General features: G+C 47.3%; 1 protein-coding gene across 5 annotated transcripts in view; it reads left to right on the top strand.

Annotated features, from left to right (window-relative positions):
• Window positions 1-8,980: 8,980 nt before the first annotated feature.
• The window catches only part of LOC135385587 (phospholipid-transporting ATPase ABCA3-like), a 38,179-nt gene continuing 32,651 nt past the window's right edge, over window positions 8,981-14,508 (top strand). For all 5 annotated transcript variants that reach the window (XM_064614994.1, XM_064614996.1, XM_064614995.1 and 2 more), the window contains exons 1-2: window positions 8,981-9,108; window positions 9,562-9,906. In XM_064614994.1, the coding sequence (XP_064471064.1) occupies window positions 9,090-9,108; window positions 9,562-9,906 (364 nt within the window). In that variant the 5' untranslated portion in view covers window positions 8,981-9,089. The remainder of the gene's footprint in view (window positions 9,109-9,561; window positions 9,907-14,508) is intronic.

Genomic DNA, 14,508 nt, shown 5'->3' with positions numbered 1-14,508 from the left:
CTGTAAAGGGCTAACGCAGACGCGACTTGATACAAATTGTACTTGCTCACAAAACACAAACGACGAATTCCAGTCACAACATCGCACAGAGGTTGATTAACGAATGAGTTCGCAGCTGCTGCACTGTTTACTTATCGCGCAACCAGTGAAACCCGGCTGTCCGCCATCTTCAAGCATAGATATACGTGAAGTCACGAAAAGCCGTAGCTGGAATCCACTGACAAGTACGAAGGCGCGTACACGTCACAATGCCCGTTCGGGTGCATCTACGTCATAAAAATGGCTGCGTCCATGTGTGTTTCGGAATGAATTATCTATTTTTTGACATGGTACTGTACCGAACTGGAAGAATGAAGGTGCATTTTGGGGGGAGCTGAATGTAGGCTTTCAGAATATCACAACCGTTTGGACTATTTGGGATATCGGCATAGCTGACCTTTAAGGTTGACGGCAGCTGTACACTCAACATTTCATAACAGTTCCGCTCTCCTACACTCTAAAAACAGAACTTCACCGCATAGCACGCTGTGCGCCAACCATTGCCGTGGATGATAGGGTTATCGCTTTTCATTCGAGGAGAGAGGGAGGCGTATGCCTTTTTGTGACAATTACCGTATATCCAAATTGCCACAAAAAGGCGTACGCCCCTCTCTCTCTCTCTGTTCGAATCAGAAGCGATAACCCTATCATTCATGGCAATCGTTGGCGCACACCGTGCTATGCGGTGAAGCTCTGTTTTTAGAGTGCAACACAAACAGACGTGCGATGCCAGGGGCGGCTCTGTGAAAGACGGCAAGCGGAAAGCTAAACAAAATCGTGGTTCCCAGCCCGAGAATGGATGTGCGGAGCACATGGGCGCGCCGATCTCCATCGGTGCTTAGGAAAATTACGGTACGGAGTGAGTCCAGCCGAAGTCCTTCTGTGGTTGCGTTTTTCATTTGCTAGAGCCAGGGAAAATCTTGAAATTTTGGTACAAGTGTAACGGGACTAAAATTCCCTAGATTTCGAAGGAATTCTTTTTTCCTGGCAGACTTCAGTCCCCTACACCTGGGGAAGTTACCCTAGAGTTGGCAACACTGCCACACAACGAAGCCAGACATCAACCCTCCGTATTGGCACTCTGCCATAAACACTTGTCTGCCCACGCTTCCCGTGGCGCCATCTATCGTCCAATATGAGTTTTTGGCGCAAACCAAAGATATTTCCGGGGGGTACTCCAGTAATGATATCGTGTAAAATGTCATGTTACCCTGTGTCGACCTGCATATCAACAGCAGCACGATACCTCTCATTACGGCACATGCCGTCACAATTATTGTCTGTGAAGTTGGTTGGACACACACCATCGCACGCGCTCCATGCCGCATGTTGGCAGGCCAATAGCTCGGCGAAATAACGACATTTCAAACACTACGAACATGAGCATTCTTTATTCTCTGATTATACCACACGTAGTCAAGCAGAATTTCGTACGCGGGTAAGCCGATGTGGTCGAACGGAACTTCTGTTTCTTCAATTATATTTTGTAGATGGTCCATTTTCATCTTATGAACAAGTGACCGGTCAGTTTGAACACAAAGATAACAGACCCGCCTCCCTTTCTAACCTGTCTGGTTAGTGATCTCGCGTATGTGATCGGGCCCGGAAGGTAACTCTAGCAACATGGTGCGAAGCTGTGGCTTTGGTTGTATCTACTAGCGCAGCGCGGGTGCCAGCGCTGCCAGCGAATGGCTAATTTCCGTCTAGTAGGCCAGCGTGCTGGTTTGGTAGACAACGTGCTGCCGCAGCGCCAGCGCCGCTGCCGCCTAAACCCTGCTCCAGCTGAGCAGCACCGAGCGGCAGCCATAGAACTTTCATAATAAATAGAAACCAAGCCAGCGAAGAGGGGATCTCAACATGTGAGCCGCCATGATCGATACGTTAGGCCTAGCGTGTTACGAATAGCGTCTCCTACGAGTTCCGTGCGCCGTTCTTTCATGTCGCAGCACAAGGTTAAAACTGTACAATACTCGTTCTTGAAGGGATAAGACACAATCCAAGCGCACACGTGAGAGCAGACAAAACAAACCCAGATAACACAAAATGATCCAAGGAATGTCTCTGGGACGTCCCTCTGCGGATGCTGAGGACGTCCAAGCAGTGTGCGAGTTTGGTTCAATACAAGTCCAAAACGTTCTATATGAAACTCCGATGGATGTAGTTTTTCATGTTATAGGGACGTCCATCGGGATCTCTATTGGACTTCTAGGAGTCCTTATTGGGACGTTATGCATTCACTAGAAGCGGGCTTCCCTGCACAGCATCTCAGCCCTGCAGAGGTGCTAGCCTTATTGATATTATCGCGTTCAACATGTTAGAGGTTTTCAAACAGCATCGATCAGGACATGTGCTGATCGATGCTGTTTGAGAGGAGCCTTGTTGAAGAGTTTACTGTCATCAAACAACAGAAAATGCTCACTTGCTCCGACATAATAAACGCTCGTCCTTTATTAGTTCCCCAAACTAGTTTACATGTATAATAACAGTGATAAATTCGGAGAGGCGGTTTCTTTGTGGAAGCGCGTAGTGGGGAGGGGAGAAATGGAAGTCCAATGCATAAACTAAGGGTTTTTTGGGGGGGGAGGGTAAGATAGCCCAACCGCTCCCAGATCCGTCACTGCACTTACCCGAGTATAAAACCAGGGCTGCATCAAGTGCATAGCCTGCTATTGGCCTACTTCATCACAGATCACTACTTTAAACACACACAATGAATATTCCATCACTAAATGCCTATCAGGAAGTAATAAAAAAAAAATATCCGATGCACACAAAAGACGTCACTGTCCTCCTTCCGATTCACTGTGTGTTGCACGCCCCCCTGGTAACTTGTAGTGCGTGGCGCAACCATGACATTGTCGCGTGCTGAACTTCTTCAAGGGTGGCATCATTGAAGAAGCACCTTGACTTCCTGTCAAATGGCCTAGAAACAAAGCAAAAATATACTAAATATATGCAAAATCTACACCCAATTCATGCGTTGCATATTCCAGGAATGCTGTCCTATTAACCAAACGCCGTCGCACATCGGTACGTACTCGCGTTGTTACAGTAGAAGTTGATCGCGATCGTCGAATAAATTGTCGACAAGGAAACACACTCAGATGACTCAGTAACATTTGCAGCCAACAAACAATTGTATATTGTAACCAAAGTAGGAATACACTAATGAAACTCTTAATAACAAAACTGAATACGAGTGCGTGCTGCTCGCACGAAGAACAGAGTCCAAGTCCCCTCTTCCGTCACGAGCATTCCCCGTTTTTTCCCTGGAAATGGTGGCCTCTCTCTATGACCGGGAAGTCGGCCACCTTCCACATTGGAGGCTTCGGACCAGATCCCTGGGTCATAAAAGTGCCGAGTGACAGTGACATAGCGCTGTCTTGCTGCCCAGTGAAATGGCCTCGGCTGCTTCTGAAACTTCCATATTTTCTTCAACACTCGTTGAGTCGGACAAAAAACGTTGTGCAGAACGTCCAAATCATTGCTAATTTAAACAACAGTACATAATGTCACATTTAAGTAATTCGAGTGTTGGAATCGGCTGCATACCTTATTCGCCATCCAGTGTTCTCGACGGTACCTCACAGGCTAGGCCGCCACACGCACAGCCAACATGGAGGACAAGGTGTCAACGGAAATTTACCTTCCCGCCATTTTCAAAGATCAGTTTCAGCAAGCCACACCTCTGTATTCGTCATAATCTTCATCACAAAAACAAACACCACGAATTATTACCACAAACATAAACATCACCATAAAGAGTAATCTCAACCGTAGCGGTGCTTCGTATTCTACTCCGAAGTGCGATGGAAACTCATCAAATGGCGTCAGGGATCCGTTGTCGCGCGGACGCCTCATGCCACCAGCTCTTTCCCTCTTGGGAGAGTGGGAGGAGACCGCGCTGCTTCGCACGCCGACCAACATTTCTGGGACTTCCTTAGCAAAAAAAAAACAAGAAGAAGAGCCACGTTGTACGAGGGACACGTCCCAGGAACGCAGCCTCTGCAACCTGGGACGTTGGGAGCTTTTTCGGACGTCCGAATAACGTTTCGTGTTGTGTGGAAACACACTTCGCACACGGCATGGCACACGGAGCCCAGCGGAAACAAGCACGATTTGGATTGGATTGGATACCATGATGCCGAACGCGCCTGGTTTACGCGTGGAAAGGCTGTGGCCGAATCCACAATATCGATCATGGCAGCTCCCGGACTTGGACGCTGGGAGAGGGTCTCGGCTCCGTACAACTGCTTTTCGATCCCACCATTACTCTCTCCTCCCAGCTTTTCTTCTTTCCTCTCTCCTTATGCTTTCTATGCCGGCAGCAGGTCAGGAAATGCTGAGCGTGCTGCTGCTTCCTGTATGACGTCACCGTAGCAGACTACACACAACAAACATAGTTTAAGCAGGTTGAATCATGACGTCCACTTCAACCACACAGCTGATCGCCGTCGCCATAAGGACGTTGAACAGTACAATAAATCGATTAGTATCTGCAGAAGAGGCGGCACGACTGCAAAATGGTATGTTTCCTAAAGTTACTTTGAAATTCGGCAAAGCTGACCAGTACACGATTACGGTAAAGATTCTCAGACCCCCTTTCTATTTCTGTTTTTACAATTAATTCAGACATCATGCCATCAAAAACAAATCTCTACGTCCATCATAGCAGCTTCCGAAATTAGGAGCTGCCATAATCGTTTCTGAAACAACGATCGCCGATCGCGCGAAGCCATTTTTCTCAGCGACCAGGCAGGCCCGTCTAGAGGTGTGCGCCAGGCCGCCACCGCCGGTCAATTTGTGCTCGCCGCAGCCACCGGGTCACTCCAAACGGCACGCCGCTGTTCGAGAACAAAGTTCGAACTGCCATAGGCACTGCCAGAAGGCATAAATCTGCCATCATCATGTGTTTCTTTTCTGATTTCTGTGGCAATAATATTCCGACCATTCTTTGTGTCTAGCAGACATGGCCATTATGACCGTGACAAGATCTTCGATCGCCTTCCATACACATAGTCTGCGGCAACGTGATCAGTCGTGATGGCGCAAATATCCCGCACAAAAAGGGAAGATCAGCGACGACGAAGTGCTTTCGCAAACATGGAGGAAAATGGGCGGAGGCAAAATATGTTAATGTGATCACTCCTGCGCATAGTCCCATGTTGTCGGGAAACACTTTCTGGAATGTTTCAGAAATCAATAAAGTAGCGGTACCTTCGAATAATTCAATTCATAAAATAAAGCAGCTTGGCAACATGTTCATGAGTATCACGAATACAGAGGCGGCGTTTTCGAAAACCGTAGTATTTTGCTTGAACGATAAAAGATACTTATGGCGTGAAACGTAATAACATTGTAGGTCGGTAACCGTTAATGATGTCTAAATGAGCACTCTGTACGCTGGGCTAAGTGTCATTAAATACCTTCGAAATGACTCGGAAAGAAAGCGTATGTCTGACTGGGACGCGGCGAGTTTCAGTTCCGCTGTGCTGACTCGTTTACCTTCCAAAATGATAGTGTTCCCACAGAAAATACCCTCATGTTTTAGCATATCCCACTAAATAATGCTCTAGTGGTTTCTGCAAAAATGGAAAAAGCAGGGGGAGGAATCGTGCGGTTAAGCTTAACCCAGGTGTCTTGGCCAAGAACAACGGGGAAAATACTGCGGCTTCCTATGGCAATAAGTGCGGAAAGGTTACCGCAGATAACCTTCTTTTACGTAATGCAAAACATAAAAGTTCGGTAATATCAGCGATGGCCACTAACTACTTCTACAGTAGTTTAACTATGACTACTAACTACTTTGCAATTGAGTAGTATAACTAGTAGTTCAACTACTTTTCAGAGGAGGTAGTTAAAACTACTTCTTTAACTACTGCAATGTAGTTTAACTATATCTATAACTACTTAACGTTGTCCATCAACACCAATCCCGTTCTATAGCGTTCTTAAGACACCTAAATATGAATCACAAGCAGTGATAAAAGTGAAGATTTAGTACACATGCACGGCACAATTGCTCTGCGTGGTTCTCATCAAACAAGTAGCTCGAGGTAAAAATCGGAAGCACAATCGGGCCGCAAGGCTTGCGGCAAAATCGGAAGTCGTTGGCACCTGCAGTAACCTAACTACTGTAGTTAACTACTCGAAATAGTAGTTTAACTAGTAGTTGCAGACCACGTTTCTCCAAGTAGTTGATCACTACTTTTTAACTACAATCAGGTAGTTTAACTAGTAGTTTAACTACATGTAGTTAACTACTGGCCATCACTGGGTAATATGAATCCTTTCCCACAGACCGAAAACTATTCGATGGACAAATTTTCACACCGACAGCACTTCCACAGAACTCTGGGGATAACGGTGAAAAACTAGGGGGGAAAAGAAGAAGAAAAGAAGCGTAAGCATCGTTAGCATCGTAATGCACACATCACATGCCATGCCACGTGCCACATCTCCCACCTTCTTGTCTCCTGAATTCCTGGCCACCGCGGTCTCCCGCTCAACGAAGCCGCTGACACCCTGACTATTATGGTACTCTCTGGATCAATCCTGGATGTCGTTCCTCCAATAGCTGACATCGTCCGGGCCCGCTACAGACATTTCCTTTCTCTCACGCGGCGTCGCCCTCCACGTCCTGGCTAAGAGCACCTCGTATTCCGTTGGAAACCTGACCATTTTGGCTGCCGTGAGACCGAAACTTCTGTAACGCGCGCTCGGTGCCTCCCCTCCCATTAAACTTCTATCTCCACCGTGCTGGCCTCGAATCGTCGCCTGCGTGCAAGCACTGCGATCAAGACGAGACCGTCCATCACTTCTTCCTGGATTGCCCTCTCCTATGTCACCATTCGTCGTCGCCTTCGCGTTCCCCCTGTTCTCTCCATCGGTGCTCAGCTCCCCCTGACAACCCTGCTATCCCTTGGAGCCTCCCATAACGGCGCTAGGGACCGCGCTATTCTCCATAGTATCATCTCATTAATCTGCAGCTCTAACCGGTTCTAACTGTTTTACCATCCTGTTGACCGCACCTCATTAGCCCTGGCCAATCTCCCTTGCGGATAAGCGCCATCCCGCTTGAGGAGCAACAACAACAACAACACGTGAACACGTGCCACACAAAAGAAAAACAGTCGCTCAATTCTAATACTTGTTCTGGTCAAGGTATGATGTTAGGTTACCTCGGTTACTGCCGAGTTCCATGCCCTACTGGTGCGGGTTCAGTACAATAAAATTTTCTATTCAGTGGTCTAGGTACCCTACCGTTTAAAGCCTGGTTATTCTTAAAAATGAACTTCACCACATAGCACGCTCCTAGCCAACCATCATCCCGAATGACAACGTTCTCGCCCTAGATCTGTTGAAAACTGGAGGCGAAGCCTATTTTGTGGCCATTATGCACGGCACAGAATAGGCTCCGCCTCCCGTCAACAGGTCAGGGGCGAGAACGTTGTCACTCGGGATGATGGTTGGCTAGGAGCGTGCTATGTCGTGAAGTTCATTTCTAAGAGTGCATTAGAGAGCTTTCGGAAACCGGTTGAGCACACTCGGTACGATCAGTTGGAAGAGAAGGAAGCGACGCGCATGCGCTTTACCTCGTGGGGATTATCCTTCCCTTAGCATCGGGGCACACCTCTAGGCCCGTCTACTAAACAAGCAGCAGCTGCCGTTAGCAGTGTCCCTTGCCGGTGCTGTCCTCGCTGTTTTAGTAGAGACAACCTTCGTATGCGCTCTTCGTGTTCTTTGGTGCGCTGTGCATACGCGAAAGTACACCAGGCTTCGTCCCTTTTGAGGTACATACAGGGTGTCACAGAAAACGTGTCATTGAATTATAATTAAAGAAATACGCCACCTAGAATCATTCGGTCAAGGACATTTGTTCTTACTTGGTTTTTCCCACCTCATGATATGAATGTCATGTAACGTAAGTTTTATCATGTAAATTTTTTCGAACTTAACTCCACCGGAACTTGCCAAGTAAAGATCACTATTTTACCCCACCAATGTGAAGAGCGTGCCGAACTTACTCAAATTCGTGATAATTGACAGGGACATTGAGGAGCTATCCCATTGGAAAAAAATAGCTGAACATGATGCTTTTCGGAGTACCCCAAGCATAGCGCGTTACGATTTTCTGGGCGCAGTCGTTGGCAGTCCGACGAAAGGAGGCTGCAAACCTAGCCCACAGAGTGATAGTAGAAAAAGTAACGGTTCCTGAAATTGGGAGAGGGAAGGCATGATCCCAGCGAAGCACGATGCGATACGCATTGTCTGTGCTATCGCTTTGTGTTATCTCGGTGTGGGCTGGGTTTCCAACCTCCTTTCGTCGGACTGACAACGATTGCGCTCAAAAAGTCGTCGCGTGTTATGCTCGGGGCGCTCCGGAAAGCATGATGTTCGGCTATTTTTTCCGATGGGATAGCTCTTCAATATCCGTGTCAATTATCACGAATTTGGCACGCTCTTCACATTAGTGGGGTAAAAAAGTCACCTTTAGTTGGCAAATTCCCGAGTTCAGTTCCCGAAAATTTGCATAATAAAACTTACATTACATGACATTCACATCGTGAGGTGGCAAGAACCAAGTAAGAACAAATGCCATTGACCCCATGATTCTAGGTAGCGCAGTTTTTTTATTGTAGTTTAGTGACACGTTTTCTGGGACACCCTGTATAGAGTGCATAGACGCCATGTGCCCATATATGGGATTCGAACGTACGTTCAATAACCTCAGCTTGGCGAAATAAATCCACGTGCTGACCACATCCTGTGCCGTTGCTCATGGTTGTACGTTGTCTCGCAACGCAAAACTATAGCTCACTATTGTGAAACGCGAATTATTATTGAATGGAATGGGGTCGACATGTATCCAAATCAGCACCAAGCGCTACAGCACCATTGACATGGACATTTCTGCCCGCACGGGAATGTCGGCACGGGTTCCAAAGCACTTCGAAAGTCTTTCTCGCGACGCACGTTTCGGCACCATTCTTCCGCCAGAGAACCAATCTTCTTGAGCTTCGTATTTGAACCGATCAACCTCCGGAACCATGAACTACCTCTCAATAGGTATATGTTCGTTTTTCCGTTTTGTTCCTGTAATGTATGGAATTTCCATTTTCTTCCTTCGGCCGTGGTACAGCGCTCTGATACTGAGCAACGTTACCTTTGCTTGGCACTCTTTCAGTTAGTTAAGCTAATTAGACTAATTAATGAGGTACACTCGTAGAAGACACCTGTGTAGCAAAAACGTTCACAAGTGTCATGCAGAAGGTTTCCAATTGTTCCAGGTTCCCGTTTTCTTTTTGTTTGTTTTTTAACAATTAGGGGTCACTCTCTTGTGCAACACCCTGTATATCAACCCTTGTAGGAGACTTGTGTGAAGTTTGTTTGTCTTCATGAAGCCAAGGCACACACAATTTGTGCTATTTGTGTGTATCTTCGTCTGGTTTTAGTGCTTTTAATTTCATTGTCCTACCAACAGGCCCAATTCGACATTCTTTCTGTCTTCTCTTTCGACAGCATCCTTGTGCCCGTGCATGATGAGCCCACGTTGGACGCAACTGCGTTTGCTCTTATGGAAGTGCTACGTAACCGTGGTCCGCAGACACTTGCTGGTGTTCGTCCTAGAGCTGTTGCTTCCGTGCGGTTTAACACTGACGATGGTGTACACACGGCAGATGGTGTCTTTCACTTCTGTAACCAACAGCACTATATTCGGACCGTTTAGCTTGAATCGGCTGCCTTCTCGATTTCGACTGTCACCACCAAGCTCCGATCATTGGAACCTCCTGTTCGCTCCTGACAAAGGCCCAGCACGTGCGGTCGTTGAACGTGTGGCATCAGCGGCTGTGCCTCCTCTGCAAGGTCAGTGGTGTAAACCTCGCGATCAATAGACCTCTCCCTGTTTGTATACAAATGACGTCATAGTTTTCGAAGCGCCACCGGTTTGGTAGAGTTGAACTATGCTCGAAGCTATGGCGCCAACAAGGTCGCGGCCGAAAGCCACGGTCTTGAGGGGATTACGATGGTCCCTGAACGGGACGCGACCTTCGGTCCTACTTTCCTTTCAATAGGAGGAAGCGAACAAGCGCTCATTCGTGGAACCCAGCTCTCCCCTTCCGATCTGTTTCGGTTTCAGTCTGTCTACCAACGTCATGATGACATTTCTCGGGTAGAGGTTTATTCTACTGGAAGTAAGCCGCTGTCACACAGGTTAATTGAGTGTCATTTTCGTGAAGTGCACTCCAACCAAGCCAATATCACTTTCACTACGTGTTTGCTACACGACTTAAGTAAGTGTCACTTAAGCGATGATGACAATCACGATAGATAAGAATGAACAGCGGCAAAACTTTTAGGTGTGCGCGACACTTTCCTGAAAATGTTTATCTTTGATTTAGAAACACTTTCTGCATATCTTCTCGTAACATACAGCAAATTGGCCTCAAACTTGTGCCACAACAAAAATAGCCGCCGCCGGATCGCAGAGACCGCGAAGTTTTCAGTCTCTTAATCAGAGTAATGACAAGTTTTTCGGCACAATGTCACACTGAACTAAAATCAAATAAACACGCTGTTGAAAATACTTGCTTAGAAATATTGTGGTGTCGGGGCCCCTTGCTTTTTCTAAATATTTTTACCTGCACCACAAAGCCTGCCGTCGAGGCTACGCGCTCGGTTCGCCCAAGAGAAGTTAAGTGAGCTTAGTGAACTCACTAAGTCGTTAGCGTGCTTCTGCCGTGTGTCACTAAAAGATGCCGTGTGACAGCACACGCATGACACTAAGTGCAAGTGTTCGTGTGACAGGGGTATAAGCCTCGTGTCGGATAGACGTGAGAGAGATTGTGAAGATCGTGGTTGGTCGTCCGTCCCCCTTGTACTTGAGGCACCGTAACTCAGGCGAGAACCCTGCTAGTGGAGTGTAACGGTAGCATCTCTGACAAGAAATCAGGAGGGTCTAGGTTCGAGTCCAGGCATCAGCACCTTTTTCCTGAGTTACTTTCATTAAATTAGCTTTTGTTCAGTATGGCGCAAAGAACACTATCAACAGTCAACAACAGTCAGTCAGTCATTCAACAGTCATTACCGTAACGGTAAGCTAGGATAATTTACCGGACCACAACATACGAACTGCGGTACAAAAAGTGTGTGTCATCGCGACTGCAGGGCAGGTGTGGGACAAGTGGGAAATTTGCCCCCACCCCTGTATTCTTGATTTTTTTACCCTGTTCATGCAGTCGTCCTAAATCTGCTTCTTCCTGCACGAAAGGAGTCTTTTTGGCTCCCCTTCAGCTGGCTCGGGGAGGGGGGCAATAGTCCCCTTGTCCTCCGTAGACTACGACACTGCACTTGATGTAAAATAATGTTAAATGGTAACGACATTCTTGGAAAGGGGATGTGACATCTCGCTCCTCAGTTGTTAGATGCATCACACTGTTACTTGCATATATGCGTACATGCAACCGAAGTTTCGCAGCAGATGAGCAAACAGTTGCGTAGGACGCGAGTACCATAGCTGAATTCGGTATGACATAAGACAGTCGGTCCGCCGGCTCCCGCTTGGAGTGACACGGGAACGCATCTCGAGCTTCACGGGATATGGGGTTAACTTCGCCAAACATCCTTGCGGTTACAGGGAGTGTCTGAGTGAAGGCTGTTGAGGGATACTCACATGTTTTCCATGGTGGGCAAAGTTCTCAGCGACGGGATTCCCAGAGCAAGGCAAACTGCACCCTCCCTCTATTGTACCTCCACCATCATCCCCATCTCTCTTTCATCCTTCCCTCTCACCCCCCCCCCCCCTGGTTGCACCGAGCCGTCACCCCCGAGCAGGCAGACCGCGCCTTCCACGAATGTCATTACCCATCCCCCCTCGAGCTTCTCGGAATAAATAGAAGTAACCAAGGGTGCTCCTCCTCTGACGTTGCTTATAGCATCAGTGTGCTCAAGAGCAGTGTTGTGTCTGCTGCGGAAGCTAAACGGAATACCGCTGCCGACTATCCTTGACATCACTAGCTGTGGGAGCGTAAAACATCACTATTTCTCTCAGGGGGTATGGAACAAACGCCGAGTATGCAGAGTCGGAAAAACACGACAAAGCCTTCCAGCAGGCTTATGTTTCATAGGAAAGAACATCACACTCCACACCCAGTATCAGTTAAACTATTTAACCTCGACAGAACTGCTTCACTCATTTTTCGGGAAATGACCATGGAGGCATTTTGTTCTGTTCCCAATATCTGTTTCTATTCTGCACTACACAACATACTGTTTACCTGCTATGCACAATAAAATTTGATAGGCTTCGGAAATCTGGAAGAATCACCAGACATATCTGCATGAATGGCAAGAGAATGTAAATGGGAAGGGAAAAAGAACTGATTTGTCGGAGTCTCGCTTTTTCCCCTATGACCTATGTGTAGCGTTTGTCATCTTATGAAGGTAGCGGTACTGGTAGCGAAGAAAAAGTACGCCGCTACCCTAATTTGCAGGGGAAATGCTTTTTTCCTATCCCAATTTAGAATGTAGCGGGATCGCTATTCCGCTATACTGGAAAGTGCAGCGAATGCGGCTAGGTATAGCAGTGCTCAAGGGTCTGCCTTGTGTGCCTAGAATATCCCTAGACTTACGTTGTTTACAAACGCTCAACTACTGTAGTAACGCTGCACAACTATAGAACGCACCGCCCAATTCTCAGTTTGTGAAGATAGACATCGTTGGTTGGGCTAAATGATAAGGGGAAACAAGTTTTAGGCAATGAGAAGATGGCTCAGAAGCAAGCGAGCTGGTTAAGTGTATGCATTGAATTGCACTGTATGCATTGCACTGTATTTGAAGGACTATGAAATTTCCCGAACGCCCCATATGTTTTTTTCTTTTTTCGCTGAAAGCTGTTCTTCGTATCGAGAAACTCGGCGCAGTAAAAGTTTTTCACGGTTAAAGGGCGACGGTCGCATCCGGGAAACCTATCGATGAAACAGATAACAGATCCCAGACAGAACACTTTCTCCTGTTGACGTCCGAAACAGATCCCAAAGTCAATCACCGGAAATCTATATCCTTCGGATATCACTTGGAGCCTGATACATGGACGTCCCAGCATCTGTATCCACAGGATGTCCGGTCGCGGCTGTTTCAAGAATTGTCCAAGTTAGATCCCTGTCGGGATGTTACACGGATCATTTATTGCGGGAGAGAGAGAAACGGGGGCAATGTAGCACTGCGAAGTTTGACTTTCGATGTACCAGCTGAATGTCTCTAACCAAAACCAGTAGCAAACACAGACGTTGTCTTGATAGCGAGTTAATACACCGAGCAATTTCTCACTTCGTTGTTGTATTCGTGCGTAATCGAATTAGGCTTAGGCAACTCACCCATCATTTTGATTCACAGGCGAGAAGGTATCTGGAATATGGAGATGCTCGCGAGACAATCAGTACATGGTATCTGTTCTCTCTTTGGAAGTAAATGCACTGCCTTTCGAAGTGGGCTTCTGGGACTGGGTGGTCCTGTCGGAGCTTTTGTACATATTTTTTGTTATTAAAACGCTGCGTTCGTTCTCCGTCATGGCATGCACGAGAAAGAAAGAGGAGCAACAGAAATTAGAGGGTGCGGAGCCGGGGATTAAAAAAAAAAATGGCAGGCAGAAAAATGCTGATTTCTACGAAAACTGAGGATAAATGTATATCTCCTCTACAGATGTTTGTATATCCATACAACGTGTGCATGTACATAAGTAGGTCCGTGCAGTGTCCAGACATCTCCACGTAACATCCTGTGAGGACAAACGACGGATATATGTGGGAAGTCCGAACCGTGGCCACTCGGAGATGTGGGGGACGTCCGTCGGAAAAATGTCGTCTCCCAGGGAGACCCGAATGTCCGTGAACGGATATCCACTAGAACACCCCGGGAGGTTTTGTTCTCTTTCGGGATGTTCGACAACGGCCGACAATCTACGTACTTGGCTAACTTATTCGTCCAAAAAGTGATTACATATTAAATAAATTAATTGTAAAGATCAACGCTGCTTCAGCGGCAGCGGAAGCTCCTGTCTCAACGACATCAGCGTTACGTCCCTAGCGGGATGTGTGAGAGGCTAGCGCTCAAAGGAGGAAGGCGCCGTCCAGACGCCCTTACGGCCGCGACATCGCATCATCCCTCGCGTCCCCCGTCAAGATCGTGCTTTAATTGGTGTATGGAGTGACGTCTTCGCCTTTTTGGAGAAAGCGAATTCCGGCACGCTCACGACATCTGGCGCCTGCTCTTGTTATGTATTCCGTCGAGGTAACAGCCAAGGTACGCTACTATCTCGCGTGGGATTTTGGAGTGGTCTCTTCTTGACCGCTACACGAATGTTCCCGGCGTTTCCTTACGTTCGGTTTACACACGGCACGCAAAAAGGAACGTCAGCCAATCATGGGCGTACAGTTCGCTGAGCAATAATGTCACCGTGACGTAATGGTG

The sequence above is a fragment of the Ornithodoros turicata genome, chromosome 2 (genome assembly GCF_037126465.1).
Source record: "Ornithodoros turicata isolate Travis chromosome 2, ASM3712646v1, whole genome shotgun sequence".
Taxonomy (NCBI): Eukaryota; Metazoa; Arthropoda; class Arachnida; order Ixodida; family Argasidae; genus Ornithodoros; species Ornithodoros turicata.
Note: the sequence above shows the minus strand (reverse complement) of the source record. Positions and strands in the feature narration are given on the sequence as shown.